This window comes from Ahaetulla prasina, chromosome 2 (genome assembly GCF_028640845.1).
Source record: "Ahaetulla prasina isolate Xishuangbanna chromosome 2, ASM2864084v1, whole genome shotgun sequence".
Lineage (NCBI taxonomy): Eukaryota > Metazoa > Chordata > Lepidosauria > Squamata > Colubridae > Ahaetulla > Ahaetulla prasina.
In genome coordinates this window covers 134,437,616-134,453,786 of record NC_080540.1, presented here as the reverse complement: position 1 = coordinate 134,453,786, position 16,171 = coordinate 134,437,616, and the positions used below count along the sequence as shown (strand labels likewise).

Genomic DNA, 16,171 nt, shown 5'->3' with positions numbered 1-16,171 from the left:
GCAAAATCAATGGGGAAACCAGATTCACTTAACAACCATGTTACTAACTTAATGACTGCAATGATCCACTTAGCAATTGTGGTAAGAAATTTGGGGCAAAACTCACTTAATAAATGTCTCATTTAGCAATATAAATTTTGGGGTTAATTGTGGTTGTTGAGTATTACCTGTATAACAAGCAGCAAAAAAAATGTAGGTATTTGCACTGCAGATAAATGCAATTGTGGAAAGGGCTTGTCAACAACCTGGTTAACCCCTTTATCAGGACCTCTTGTCAAAATAGCAGATTTTAAATAGTTTACACATGGAGATTTGAGAGATGAATAAAACACAAACTCAGACCACTGAGTTTATAATAGATTAATGTGCCAAAGTCAGATTTTGTTGCAATGCTGATAAAACTAAATAGTATCAGGGAAAGATATGAGAGGAATATTGACTGTTCTCACCACCGACAGAGCCACACATTATCCTGCTAACAAGTTGTCTTGTTATCTGATGTTTTAATGCATCTACAAGTGCAGGAAAAAAACGGGCTTCCATGACTCAAGGGGGTTCAGTTAGGGACGGGTGTTTGCTGCAACTTCGGTCGTTGAAGGAACTGATTAGCGCTTTTCCCCCCCGCCACCAGGGAACCTTCACTCTGGTCTCCTCTCTCGACGGAGGAGTGAGCCCAGCGCGTCGTTGTTCGAGTCTGTTTCTTCCGTCCAAAGGAGAAACGGGAGGCGGCCTTGTGGAGCCCCACAACGCTTTGGAGTGTCAACTCGCGGACGCGGATAAAAATGCTAAAGCAAAACCCGATCGAGAAGCTCAGCTTGGAACCAGGAGTCCTCCCCGCCCGCCCTGCCGTAGTAGGCAGCATCCCTGCGAAGAGAGCGCCGCGTCACGTGCTCGCCCGTCTCCACCGCCCGCTCCGGGGCTTCTGAGCCGCCTGGCTGGTCCCCGCTCCTGCCTCCCCGGTGTTATAAAAAGAGGCGCCCGATGGCGACCTCCCAGCCCAGCCGTCGCAAGCCTCTCGCACCATGAGCGGACCACCGACCCTGGCGCTGCTCTTCCTCACCCTGGCCCTGCTGCTCAGCCCGCCCGCCGGGGCTTGGTACAAGCAGGCAGCCGGCCCCAGCTACTACTCGGTGGGCAGGGCGTCGGGGCTTCTCTCTGGCATCCGCCGTTCGTCTTACATGCGCCGCTCCGACAACGGCGCCGCGGACAGTAGTGGCGAGGACGGCCCCGCCGCATCCTCTCTCGCCATGTCCGAGTCGCGCCAGAGTTTGGGCGGGCTGCGCAACCTGGTAAGAAGTTGCTCCGGGAACGGGACGGAGCGTAAACTCGACGGAGAGGAGGGAGGTTGCTTAGGGGGGCCCGTCGAGTTGAATCTTGTCTCGTGCAATGAATCTTCTGATGCATCTACTTTATGTTCATCGGTCTGTGTTAGCTCTGTACTGTATTGCATTTTATTTTACCACAACATGTACTATAGCCGCTCCATTTCAATTCGTAGTTTTCCTCATTTCAACGAAAAGTGAAAACAAAATAGGAAATCGGTCTATGGAGATTCTCAGTCATCCAGGTCATGCTTGTCCCAAAGGTGCGTTTTCCAAAAGGCAGCTGGACTTTGCTTTTCCGGATTGAAGAAACTTCCTGGATGAGAAGCTAAACGTCTTTAAGGATAAAACGAAATCCATTGCCTTTTGGAAAATGCACCTTTGGGATAGGAAATTAGTAGCAATGGAAATTATGAGCAAGAAGCAGAGATGGTTAAATTGGTTCTTTTATCCAAAGAAGAGAACATATCTAACCCTGCTCCTATTGTTTAATTGCTTCTGGATTTTGTGCTTGCAATGAAACAAAAAATGAAACTTTGATTTTGTTTTTGTTAACTAAAATAGGCTTATTGTTTATACAAATGGCTTGTACGTGCTGTTGGGTAAAAGCAAAAAGTTGTGGTTGTAATGTTATCTTCTACTGTGCTAAAGAGAGTTAGAAGTCAGTGCCTTTTTCTTTCCTTTTCTCCTTTTATATTATATGTCTTTTCTTTTCCCTCCCCCTTTTCTTAGGTTTTCACTACTTTTTTTCTTTGGATTTTATACTTTGATAAACTAATAAGAATCTAATTTAAAAAAGGAAATTACAAGCAAGAAAAAACGTTAGCTGTATTAAGCATATGTACAATTATTCATATTGCATCGCTATGCAAGATGTACTTCTCCAGAAGTACCTTAAATTCAGTATAGTTCAATGGGGCTTACATTGGTAAAGTGGCTCTTGGAGCGTCAGTAGAATTGTTAAAAGCCCAGGGAGACCAGCAGCCCCAGCTTCATAAGCTGCTTCTCCTTCCCAAGAAATCTATTACATAAGAAGTCCATAGGGCATGCTCCCAAATAAGTACATGCCTTGGACAAAGAAGGCTCAGGTGGGTATCTGCTCTTGCACTTATCTTTTGTTTCTGTCTTTTGTCTTTTCTCCAGGCAGTATGTGTGAAGGAAGTAGCTCCAGAACTGCAAAGCTGCCAGCTACTGCCTGCTGTGCCCAGCATCATTCAGTGCAAGGCAGATGTCACTGTCTCTTTGGACCCCACTGACTGTACTATCCCATGAGCCTTGGGCAGGTGGCCTTCCCTATAAATTCTATGGAGGCACCTGAAGGGGGGACAGGCAGCCAAGAGATGGATTTACTCTCTGTGTCAATGGAGGTTGGATTTGCGGGTGGTGAGGAATATGGTTTTATTTTTATTTTTTCTGCATCTGTTAATAAATGTGTTTTAAAAGGCTCCAGTGACCACCTGTTTCTTGTATGATAATTTAAAAATCTCAACACAGCAACTGCAGGAGTTCAAAGCATCTGCAGGCACAATGGGTCTCAGAAAACAGAGAGAGGAATCTCATTTTGAGGCTAAAATCCTTATGCACATTTGCCCAGTTGCAGTCTGTGCAGCTTTCTTCCTAGCAAGCAAATTCATAACAGTCTTGTTTCAGTAAGGTATCATGTTCTCTATTGACTACTCCCCCCCCCTTCTCTACAAGATACAAACACTTGAATAATAATAATATTGACAATAAACAGTTTTTCCCTGGTTTGCTTAATTCATTCGCTGATGGATGGAGAATTGTTTGTTGGAATTTGACAAGAGCAGAAAGGTTTTCCCTTCCCTCTAAATGAACCCCGTGAAATTTAAAAACAGTTTAGTAATCCCCTGCCAGGATATACAGATGTATCTTTGATTTTAAAGGAAATACTTCTTTCTATAAAGGTTTCTGGATATTTTTTATTGACATCAGTGGCCTGATACGGGAACCCAATCTACATTCGTAGTGCCCACAAACTACAGTTGTTCTCCAGGCTCTCTTGACATAGAAAGGCCTTTTCCACAATACTTGTGAACTGATTCTTTACAGTGGGAGAAACAAATGAAACGGCATCCTGTAACAAGCTTTGATTCCCACCCTTGCTCTCCTAATTGGAGGAAGGGATGAGTGGATTCACCATCTATCCCTCTGGTCCTACAGAATTCTACATTGCCTGGCTTCTCTTTAGAAGCACAGTGACTGAGCCGATTGCTAAAAGGTCTGAAATAGTGCCTTACATCAATTATGAAGATTTTCCTAGATTCCTAATAGAGAAAGGTTTCCATCTTTTTACCTTGTTACTGTGAAACCTGGGGACTTGTCAGTTTCCTAGGTAGATCAGACAGGAAACCCAACAACATGAACTATTTCTATTGTATTATAAGGCTACATAAACAGGGCTAACTCACCACTCACTCCAGGACTTAAATTCTGAGCGATTCAAGGTTGACTCAGCCTTCCATCCTTCCGAAGTCGATATAATGGGGATCCAGATTGTTGGGGGCAATACGCTGACTTTGTAAACCGCTTAGAGAGGGCTGTAAAGTCCAGTGAAGCAGTATATAATCTTAAACGCTATTGCTATCTTGGAAGTCTGAAAGTACACATTTGTGCTGCCTGATTAGTTAGGACAGAACCATTCTAAGTTTCTTTCCCTGCCCGTTATTCAGTTGTGGACTCTTCCCCCTTTTATCTGACCATTCCCTAGGCAGCACCCCCTCCTCCAAGGTCATTCTCACAGGGAATAGGCACATAGACATAAACAGCATCTACATACTGTCTAAAAGAAACAAAAAGGTAACCAAAAAAATCAAAACATCTTACCAACAATCAACACCCAGATTACAATCAGACCAACCGTGAAGAAGTGAGTAATACCACAATCAAAGGGTCTAACAAAAATAGTAAAGAGCCCAACAAAAAAAAACACCTAAAAACAAAAACAACTAGACTGCTCCCACCAAAAATAACAAGGCAAGCCACTAGAACCGTGATGGCGAACCTACGACACATGTGCCAGAAGTAGCACACGGTGCCCTCTCTGAAGGCATATGAGCTGTCGCCCCAGTTCAGCTCCGTCATGCATGCGCTCACGCCTCCTGCCAGCCACCTGGTCTTTGGGTCTCTGCTGAGCATGCGGGGGGGGTGCATATGTGGGGCCGCACACACATGCTCAGGGTTGGGGCGCATGCTGGGGGGTCCCCTCCCCCAGAGAATGAAAAATTTTGGGGACTATGAAAAGAGGCAGAATATTATATTTTCCCACAGGAAAAATAGAGAAAAACCTTTTAAAAAGGCAGAAAGCAGCCCCAGTCTTCCTGCCACAGGAAAACAGCTTCAAACTAAAAACCTTAAGTGAGGCTGACCTTTAGGAATGCAGATTTTGTATCCATTCAGAAAGACTGGGCCAATTTATTCATAAACAAAACATCTTCAGCCACAGCTCCAACCTTCCCTGAGAGCAGATGGGATTAAGAATTTACATTCGCCCACCCAAATTCTAAGGATAGGACATGACCTTTAGAATATAATAGGATTAACCCACCAGGATTGAAATAGTAAAAGACACAAGGTTCATTACATTGCACAACTCCCTGGAGCATCTGAATCACAAAACCCTAGAACCCTATAAAGATCCATCCACTCACTCAGCCATTTTGTCAGCCACCCCAAAAACATGCTGCTGTCACTGAAGTTTCTGGAAACCAAATAAACAGAGATTCTTCTTTCCATGTGGCCTGCATTTTATTTCCAGTGTCTTTCTCCTGGATTGGAACCGGATCAGACTTTTCTTCCAACAATACCAAAAAAAAAAAGCTGCTGAAGAAAAAAACAATGATGCAGAAAGAGACTGAGATACATTGAAGTGTGGAAAAAAAAACCTAGGTTTCTTTGAACCTTGGCTGAAAAATTAAACTGCTGTTTTAAAAAGCTTCTCTTTTCTTCTGCCCAATACTTGCCTCTCATCCCCTGCAATTCTGTTCCATCCATTCTTCCCCTATTCTCGGAGACTGCCTGGATAACTCCCTACAGCTTTCATTGCAAGATTTTTTCAGAAATGGTTTGCCTTTGCCTCCTTCCTAGGTGTGAGAAATAATGACTAGCCCAAGGTCACCCAGCTGGCTTTGTATTTAAGGCATCTGGTTTCTAGCCTGATACCTTTAACTACTACACCAAACTGGCTCTTGGCTTCTTTTCTAATCATTGCAAATATAAAATGACCTTTGTCCCCAAATCAATTCACTAACCACCACCCCTCTTCTTCTCATCTGGCAAATATGGTATTTCCAAGAAGATGACTGATACTGTTAAGAAGACTGACCAGTTCCAAAGAAACTGTCATTTGGTATCTCAGGCAAAGGACTATAGTCCCCAACCAGATTCAAGACAATTGCCATGAGCCTTAGTCTGGCAAGACTGTGGTAGCAGAGAGGTTATGTAAGGGAAGGAAGGCTCCATGAGAATCCAAGGAAAAATACATGAAATATTACAATTGAGGTCACAAGAGCCTCACTTGCATGAGAACCATTAAGAGACACAGTGCATGTTTTGGAGGGAAATAAGGTTTGCTCTGAAGCAATCTTCCATGGGTTTTATTTTGACTAAAGGATCTTGTCCTCATTGATTACTTTGTTAATAACTCATCCAGGCTTTATACGTTTTGTAATCATATCCCTAGGTTACCTGGGCTCAGCAGAAAACTCAATCATACTGTAGTTGTCTATATAAGAAATGGTTTTCGTAATTTTCAGACTTACAGGGCAACTCCACTTTCTGTGGGACAAAAGAATCATTAAACTTTAAACTTTAAAAGGGCCTCTGGTGGCTCAGCAGACTAAGTCTGTCTGTTATTAACACAGCTGCTTGCAATTACTGCAAGTTCAAGTCCCACCAGGCCCAAGGTTGACTCAGCCTTCCATCCTTTATAAGGTAGGTAAAATGAGGACCCAGATTGTTGGGGGCAATAAATAGTTGACTTTGTATATAATATACAAATTTATTTATTTTATTTATTATTTATTAATCACATTTATATACCGCCCTATCTCCTGAAGGACTCAGGGCAGTTCACAGGCAAGTAAAAACATATAAATACAAATTAAAATAACAATTAAAAAACTTATTCTAAGAGGCCGAATTATTAAAAAACAGTATAAATAATAAAACCCATTAAAAACCAATATAAATTTAAAATCTAATCCAGTCCTGCGCGGATGAATAAATGTGTTTTAAGCTTGCGACGGAAGGTTCGGAGGTCCGGAAGTTGACGGAGTCCTGGGGGGAGTTCATTCCAGAGGGTGGGAGCCCCCACAGAGAAGGCCCTTTCCCTGGGTGTCGCCAGACAACACTGCCTAGCTGACGGCACCCTGAGGAGTCCCTCTCTGTGAGAGCGCACGGGTCGGTGAGAGGTATTAGGTAGCAGTAGGCGGTCCCGTAAGTAACCCGGCCCTATGCCATGGAGCGCTTTAAAGGTGGTTACCAAAACCTTGAAGCGCACCCGGAAGGCCACAGGTAGCCAGTGCAGTCTGTGCAGGATAGGTGTCACACGGGAGCCACGAGGGGCTCCCTCTATCACCCGCGCAGCCGCATTCTGGACTAACTGCAGCCTCCGGATGCCCTTCAAGGGGAGCCCCATGTAGAGAGCATTGCAGTAATCCAGACGAGACGTCACGAGGGCGTGAGTGACCATGCATAGGGCATCCCGGTCTAGAAAGGGGCGCAACTGGCGCACCAGGCGAACCTGGTAGAAAGCTCTCCTGGAGACGGCTGTCAAATGATCTTCAAAAGACAGCCGTTCATCCAGGAGGACGCCCAAGTTGCGCACCCTCTCCATCGGGGCCAATGACTCGCCCCCAACAGTCAGCCGTGGACTCAGCTGACTGTACCGGGATGCCGGCATCCACAGCCACTCTGTCTTGGAGGGATTGAGCTTGAGTCTGTTTCTCCCCATCCAGACCCGTACGGCTTCCAAACACCGGGACAGCACTTCGATAGCTTCGTTGGGGTGGCCCGGTGTGGAAAAGTACAGCTGGGTGTCATCCGCGTACAGCTGGTACCTCACACCGAAGCCACTGATGATCTCACGCAGCGGCTTCATATAGATGTTGAACAGAAGGAGCGAGAGAATAGACCCCTGCGGCACCCCACAAGTGAGGCGCCTCGGGGCCGACCTCTGCCCCCCTGTCAACACCGTCTGCGACCAATGGGAGAGATAGGAGGAAAACCACCGATAAACGGTGCCTCCCACTCCCAATCCCTCCAACCGGCGCAGCAGGATACCATGGTCGATGGTATCGAAAGCCGCTGAGAGGTCTAATAGGACCAGGGCAGAGGAACAACCCCTATCCCTGGCCCTCCAGAGATCATCCACCAACACGACCAAAGCCGTCTCAGTGCTGTAACCAGGCCGGAAACTGGACTGGAACGGGTCTAGATAGACAGTTTCATCCAGGTGTAAGGGAAACTGATATGGATGAAGACTATTGCTTAACACTGTGTAAGCCACCCTGAGTCTTCGGAGAAGGGCGGGATATAAATTCAAATAAAAAAACAACAACAACATACCACTAATATCACCCAAAACCAGAAAAAAATAAACTACCAATAATAATAAGCAAACTACAATCCAGAAAAAAAATCTCTTTGGCAAAAAAACAAAACTAACTATGTAACTACCTTCAAAAACAGCTACAAAAACTTATGCCAACAAATAAAGACTGAATGCACCAATTATCACATCAAGCAAGAGAAAAACCTTTTACGCACAAAATCTAACCATGCCTTTTATAATTTTGTAAACAACAAACTTAAAGACTCGAGATCCATCCCACCCCTAAAAAGACCAAACAATGAAGACTGTATTGACAAAACTGTTAAAGCCAATCGCTTTAACACGTTCTTCAGCTCAGTCTTTGTAAACAGTAACAACACATACCCAATATTTCCCAGTTGCACTACAGACAATTACAATGATTACAGTGATCTTATACTTATCAATTTTCCAGAAGACAATGTTGAAAAGGCACTATGCAATCTAAAATCATCTCTATCTATTGGACCTGATGGACTATGTGCATAGTTCTTAAAAAAGCTTTTCACTGCAATTGCAGAACCTCTAAGCATAATTTTTGAAAAATCTTTCAGTACTAGCTCCTTGCCCCACCAATGGTCACAAGCCACGGTCATCCCTATCTTCAAAAAGGGAGACCCTAGCCTAGTTGAAAATTACAGACCAATCTGTTTATGTTGCATCACCTGCAAAGTCATGGAATCAATCATTAACCAATCTATTACCCTCCACCTAGAGACAAATAACCTACTCTCCAACAAATAATTTGGTTTCAGAAAAAAATTATCCTGTAATCTACAACTACTACATTGCAAAAACATATGGACTACACATCTCGATCAAGGCAAAGCAATAGACGCAATTTACATAGACTTCTGTAAAGCTTTTGATTCAGTGGTACACAACAAATTACTTCTAAAAGTAAAATCCTATGACATTTCTGGACTCCTACATAAATAGATAGCTGCCTTCCTGTCAAACAGACAAGAAGTGGTCAAAATAGGAAGCGCTCTATCAAATCCTTATCTGTTAATAGTGGTGTTCCTCAAGGCAGAGTTTTAGGTCCAACACTCTTCATACTTTACATAAATGACCTTTGCGATTATATTAAAAGCAACTGTGTTCTCTTTGCTGATGATGTTAAACTATTCAACACCACTGACAATGCAACTACCGTATTTTTCAGAGTATAAGATGCACCTTTTTTCCCCCTGAAAGGGGGTGAAAATTTGGGTGCGTCTTATACACCGAATGTAGCCCGCCCACGCACTGGCCCCCATCCTATGGCTTCTGCTTCCCAGCAATTTACCTCCTTGCAGCAAGCAGAAAGAAGAAACAGCTCAATTCAGCTTTAGCGCAGCCTAATTAGCACAAATTGATTGTCCTGGATCCAGAGTCCTGGATCGGCCTCTGCTGTTTGCTGCAAGGAAGGTAAATTGCTGGCAGCAGATTTTTTTTTTCTTGTGCTAATCAAGCTATGCTGAAAACGAAAATGAAAGTAAAGCAGGCTATCTGCTGTTTGCTGCAACGAGGCAAAATTTCTGGGAGGCAGAGGCAGAGGCAGATTTCTTTTTCTTGTTTTCCTCACCAAAAAAGTAGGCGCATCTTATAGTCTGAAGCATCTTATAGTCCGGAGCATCTTATACTCTGAAAAATACGGTACCCTACAGAAAGACCTTGACTATGTGTCAGATTGGTCTAACAAGTGGCAATTTCAAATTTCAACCAACAAATGCTCTGTCTTGCACATTGGCAAAAAAAATCAAAATACAAATTAGATGGTCATGACCTTGTAGATGACCCTCACTCTGTCAAGGACCTTGGAGTACTCACTTCTAAACATCTAAGTGCCACTGTAACAACATTGCCAAAAAGGTATTAAGATTTGTTAACCTAATCTTGTGTAGCTTCTTCTACTAACTAGAGCATACAAAACATTTGCTAGACCAATTCTCAAATACAGCTCATCTGTTTGGAACCCACACTTCATATCAATTGTATTAATACAATTGAGAGGGTCCAGAAATATTTCACGAGAAGAGTCCTCCATTCCTCTACCTGTAATAAAATACCTTATGCCACCAGATTTGAAATTTTGGGCTTAGACAACTTATAACTAGGCCGACTTTGGTCTGACCTAAGCGTAGTACATAAAATTATCTGCCACAATGTCCTACCTGTCAATGACTACTTCAGCTTCAACCACAACAATACATGAGCAAATAATAGATACAAACTCAAGGTAAACCGCTCCAAACTCGATTGCAGAAAATATGACTTAAGCAACAGAGTGGTCAATGCCTGGAATGCACTATCTGACTCTGTGGTTTCTTCCCCAAACCCCCAAAACTTTAACCTTAAACTGTCTACTGTTGACCTCACCCCATTCCTAAGAGGTCTGTAAGGGGTGCATAAGTGCACCAGCATGCCTACTGTCCCTGTCCTAATGTTACTTTTTACTCTTACTCTTTTCATGTATTCAAATTATGTTTATACTTTTACCTGTTATGTTATATATGCTTGACAAATATATCTAAATAAATAAATAAATAAAATAAAAGCAGCTGCTCCAAATATACCAGGATTTATACAACAAATATTTAAAGTATGATTAATTTAACCATAGTTTGAAAGAGCGGTGGTTTCACAGTGGTTATAATGCAATATTGCAGGCTAATTCTGCTGACTGTCAGCTGCCAACAGTTCGGCACTTCAATTTTCACTGGTTCCAAGATTGACTCAGTCTTCCATCCTTCCAGGGTCGGTAAAGTGAAGACCAAGATTGCTGGGGCCAATAGGCTGACATTGTAAACTGATCAGAGTGCTGTATAGCACTATAAGGTAGTATATAAATCTAAGTGCTATTACTAACATGAATGAGCAATTTTTCAGATGTTTGTTAAAGGTATCCACACTACAAATGAGTTTGTTATGGATGTACCCTCAGCTAGTGTTTGCCATATAAAGTGGAGCTGCTTGCTCTTAAAATATAGCATCGCCTGAAATTGCAGACACATAAAATAGATTATCTCATTTATAATATTTTATAATATAATATAATATTTTAATTTGTATATATTTAATCAACAGTTTCATTATTATTACCGTATGTTGAAATAAACTAGTGAGAAAGATGAGTTCTAGGGCTTAAGGAATGCTGTCAAGCAGAACCAGAAATATCTGCATAACGTTTAAAAGTGGCAGACCTGCTTAGAGAAGAGCCATTGCCAGGAATGGAGGTCAGGAAGAAGATGAGAAAACCAAGGAGCTCCCCCCACCCCCCATGACATTGCAAAAGCAATATTCAGTAGTTAACCTAGTATTGCTTTTGAATGGAATAGAGTGAATATCTAGTGAGGGATAGAAATTAAGTGATTGCTTAAATACCTTGAAGTAATTCTAAGAAAATCTAAGTAGTAAAACCTGTGAAGGAAGCTTCTAGCCCGGATCTAACTTTGTTTTTCTGGGGAAAGGGGATCTTTTTCTGTGATCTAAAGCAATGATTTGTTTAATAACAAGGGAAATGCTGCATTTTAATAACAAGGGAAATGCTGAATGGTACACAGCATAAGGTTTCAGGATGCTAGAGATATACCCCATTCTTACATACTGAAAAGAAATCAAGATCCATGTTATAACTTTGTTTATGTATCATTCCGTTATGTAACGATCTATTTCCCTTTGCTATCCAACTATCCACTTATAACACTTAAGAAACAAAATGGATCTGTAGTGCAAACAGGCCAAGTAGTACCAACATGAATATTAGTTAGGAACATGTTATATGCCTTTGGTGATTTCTCGTAATGGGTGGTTCCCCAGAAGTAAAATAGGATGCCAAGAAGAGGTTAATTATGTTTATCCTGAAAGAAAAATCCTGAATGATTCCTAGAAAAAAGCAAATAGAAGCATACTCATACTAACTATATATAAAGTAAAATTGTATGAATGATGGTAGAAATGGTATGAGAACACAGTCATTTTTTGACATCCGTGTGTTTATAAATCTGTGTCTGTAGACCTTGGGGACTCAATATACAAAGTAGGTAGGATTTATCAATAATGTACCAAGATTCCAAGAAATAAAAATAGTTATAATTTACAAATTAGTAAATCATTTATGTAATGCTGCCAAAAAAAACAAAAAACCCAAATCCAAGGGATTCAGTTACTAGAATTTGAGCTCAGTTTAAGGATCTCTTTATCAAGTGACTTTATAGAGAGCAAGAGCTGCTCCCAGGACAGTTGCTATTGTGTAGGTTTCTTGTAATCCAAACCAGATCTTAATCTCTTGATGTCACTTATCATTTATTATTAGAGATAGCTGAAACAAATTCATAAACAGCTTCACACTATATTGGTTTTTATTTTGATATTTTTTCACTATGAAATTCAGTTTGCAAGAGCTGAAATTTACCAAAGCTTAAGGTACTTAATATTTCCCCTGTGCTCATCTATCCTTGAGATTAGTCCTCTATCTTTGAGATTAAATTCTTAAAAGGACCATCCTAGGTAAAGAGATCCATCTGAAACAGCCAATGGAGCTTCTTATAACAACACTGATATAGATAATTGCATCAGGACTACTTTGTAGGATGTATCTCAAAGGATCCATGCTTATAATTTTTTATAGACTTTTCTAGAATTATATCACATTTGCTTTTATATGTTCAAGATCTGTTCCATTGCAAGGACAGTATTAGAACTGTTAAATTCAGGCAATGAAGAGGCAGGAGACGATACTAATGACAACAGCTCTTTGGTTTATTGTGATCCCAGCAAAAGCCAACAGGCAAAAACCCTTCTTTAAATAGTATTTTGGCTGAGGCATCAGCCAATCAGCAACGTGCATTTTCCCGCCCAAATTTCCCTCCTAAAATTCAAATACATTACACTCCTCCCCTCCCAGAACACATTGTACCATATTTACATAGTTTTTTGCATGACATTTGCATGTTATTTTTCCACGTAGTCATGCAGGTAGACAGGGCGTCTCCTAACTCTTTCTGACCTGCACAATTCATTCCCTGGGAGTGAGTCGAGCTGCTCGGAGGGACTGTTTGTTCCTCCCAGCTCCTCCTCTGGGCCATCCAGCCCTGGATTATTGGCAGAGTCGTCCCTGCTGTCCTCTGGAGGAGCCGGTTGGCGTCGCTGGACTCCTTCAGACTCAGCTAAGTCCTCCGATCGCCTCGGGGTTGAGTTAGCTGTTGGTTCAAATATTGGGTAGTCAGGGTCTGGCTGTTTGGTTTCTGGATTGTTTTGTATTCTTTTTCGTAATTGATCTATGTGGCGTCTCCACACTCAGCCATCCCCCATGTCCACTATGTATGACTTTGGTCCCGTCACTCCTACAATTGCTCCCTTTAGCCACGCTGGGCCCTCACTATAGTTATGTGCCCATACTGGGTCACCTGTTGTCATTGTTCTGGTTCTTCCCTTTGTGCTTTGGTACCCATCAGGGGAGTATGTTGGGTTTAACCGATCTAGGGGGGACCGGAGTCTTCTACCCATTAATAACTCCGATGGGCTGTGGCCGGTGGTCACACAGGGAGTTCTATGTTGGACTGCCAGGAAGGTATCAATTTTGGATTGCCAATCTCCTGGGCTAATTCTAGATAGCGCTTCCTTGGCACTGCGTACGAAACGTTCTGCAAGTCCGTTCGTCGCCGCGTGGAAAGGCGCCGAGAGGACATGTCGGATGCCCTCTTCTGCCAAGTACCCCTCAAACTGGGTGGCTGTGACTTGTGGGCCATTATCGGACACTAGAGTGTCGGGCAACCCGTGTGTCACAAATAGATGTCTCAATACTGTGATTACAGCTTCCGCTGTTGTGGTTTTCATGAGTAAAATTTCTAACCACTTCGAGTAGGCATCTACCACAATTAAGAAGGTCTGCCCATGGAACGGCCCGGCAAAATCTATATGGATCCTGGACCAAGGACCCTGGGGTTTCTCCCAATCCCTTATGGGGGCTGTTGGGGGTAGTGGCCTTGATTCTTGACATGCTTGGCATTTCCCTACCCGGTCGCTAATGTCTTTATCCATTTGTGGCCCCCACACGTAACTTCTCGCTAGGCTTTTCATCCTTAAAATTCCTGGGTGGCCCACATGCAATAGTTCCAACACATGCCCTCGTAATTTCTCCGGAATAACCACTCTATCCCCCCATAACAGACAACCCCCTTGTACCGACAGTTCCGAACGCTTTTTTGTAAATTCTTTGAAACGATCCCCCGGTGCAGTGGGCCATCCCCTCTGCACCCAACCGATCACAGTTCTTACGACAATGTCTTTGTAAGATGCCCTAGTCACGTCCGTAGATGTGACTGGGCCAGAGTCCAAAGAGTCAATTAACAAGACGGGCGTCCCTGGAGTCGGGTCTTCAATAGTCTCTGGCAACGGGCATCTACTTAAAGCGTCCGCATGTCCCAAATCCTTGCCCGGTCGGTGAGACAGTTTGTACGAATATGCTGCCAGGAAAATAGTCCAACGGATCAGCCTGGGTGATAATGCAACCGGTGTTGGACGGTCCCCCGCCAAGAGTCCCAATAAAGGTCTGTGGTCTGTGACTATTTCAAATTGCCGCCCAAACAGGTACTCGTGGAATTTTTTAACCCCAGAAACTATAGCCAGGGCTTCCCGGTCTAGTTGGCTTTCCTTTCCTTTATAGTTCCTTTCCGCTGAGGACATCGTGATGGAAAAATATGCGATAGGGGCTTCTGAACCGTTCGGTAACCTGTGGCTGAGGACAGCCCTTACCCCGTAGGGTGATGCATCACAAACTAGTACTAGTGGCAACGTCCCATTGTACTGAATTAGAAGGCTATTGCTGGACAAGAGATTCTTAACGCCTTCAAATGCCTTAGCCTCAACCCTGCCCCAAGTCCAAACAGATTTTTTCGCTAGCAGTTTATGTAGCGGTTCAGCTACCGTTGCCTTATTTTTTAAAAATACCGCATAGAAGTTTACAAGCCCCAAAAATGCTTGTAATTCTGTTTTGTTTTTTGGGGTTGGAGCCTTTCTAATAGCTCGCACTTTGCTCTCAGTTGGGTGGATGCCTTCCTTATCTATCCGGTAACCCAAGAATTCTACAGATTCAACTCCTATCTGGCATTTGTTGAGTTTAACCTTAAGCCCCGCAGACCTGAAAATGCCCAAAACCTTCCGCAATTTGACCCCTAATTCTTCCAAGTTTTCTGCTGATACCAGTACATCGTCGAAATATGGAACTACTCCTGGTAGACCTTGTAGGAGTCGTTCCATTAGGTTTTGGAATAACCCGGGGGCTACACTAACTCCGAAACTGAAGTCAAGTGCATTTAAAAGCACCCCGATGTGTGACAATCGTCTGCGCTTCGGCCGTTTCGTCGTCAACTGGTAATTGTTGGTAGGCTTGAGCCAGATCAAGTTTGGCAAAAACCTGTCCCTGTCCTAACGAGTGCAACAAATGTTGCACTACGGGAACGGGGTAAGCACTCTTTTGCAATGCTTTGTTAAGCGTTGCCTTATAGTCAGCGCAAATACGGACTGATCCATCCAGTTTGACTGGGGTCACTATTGGTGTCTCCCATTTTGCATGGTCGACGGGGACTAGTATTCCCTGGCTTACTAATTTGTCTAGTTCCCTGTCAATCTTGGGTTTGAGGGCGAACGGGACCCTCCTAGCTTTTAATCTAATGGGAGCCACCTGGGGGTCCAAATTGAATGAAATGGGGGTCCCCACGTACTTGCCCAGGCAGTCTTGGAAAACGTCCTCGAATTCTCTCAACAATTCATCCTTCAGGTTGACTCCGCTTCTGTGAACCCCGGTTACTTCCATGCCCAAGGCTCTGAACCAGTCAAGACCTAGCAAACTGGGCAGGTTTCCATCTACGATAGTGATCGGCAGAGTTTTCTTGAATTGTCCATATTTCACTCTGACGGACGTGACTCCTTGAACAGGGATTCGGTTCCCCTGGTAGTCTTGAACTCTCAGCTTTTGGGGTTGCAGCTGGCGTTTCGCGACATCTGGCAGGTCCCTTGCGATTGTGTCCCAAGTCATAATCGTGATTGATGAGCCGGTATCCACCTCCATTTTACACTGCACTCCTTCGATGTATGTCTTGGTGAATATTTTCTTTTCTAGCCGTGTCGATGCGTGGCCCACTCTCACAGTGGTCTGATTCAACTTCGCGCCTTTTTTGAACTGACCAATCCCTGGCCGCTTCGCAGATCCGGCACCCTGTTGATTGGCCGGTTTGAATTTTGGGCGAGAAGGTTG

At 43.3% G+C, this 16,171-nt stretch overlaps 1 protein-coding gene across 1 annotated transcript; it reads left to right on the top strand.

The window, feature by feature from the left end:
* Positions 1-631: 631 nt before the first annotated feature.
* On the top strand, positions 632-2,794 carry NPB (neuropeptide B). The gene is made up of 2 exons (XM_058168030.1): positions 632-1,289; positions 2,466-2,794. The coding sequence occupies exons 1-2, from the start codon at positions 1,023-1,025 to the stop codon at positions 2,592-2,594; spliced, it is 396 nt and encodes a 131-aa protein (XP_058024013.1). The 5' UTR covers positions 632-1,022; the 3' UTR covers positions 2,595-2,794.
* Positions 2,795-16,171: the final 13,377 nt, after the last annotated feature.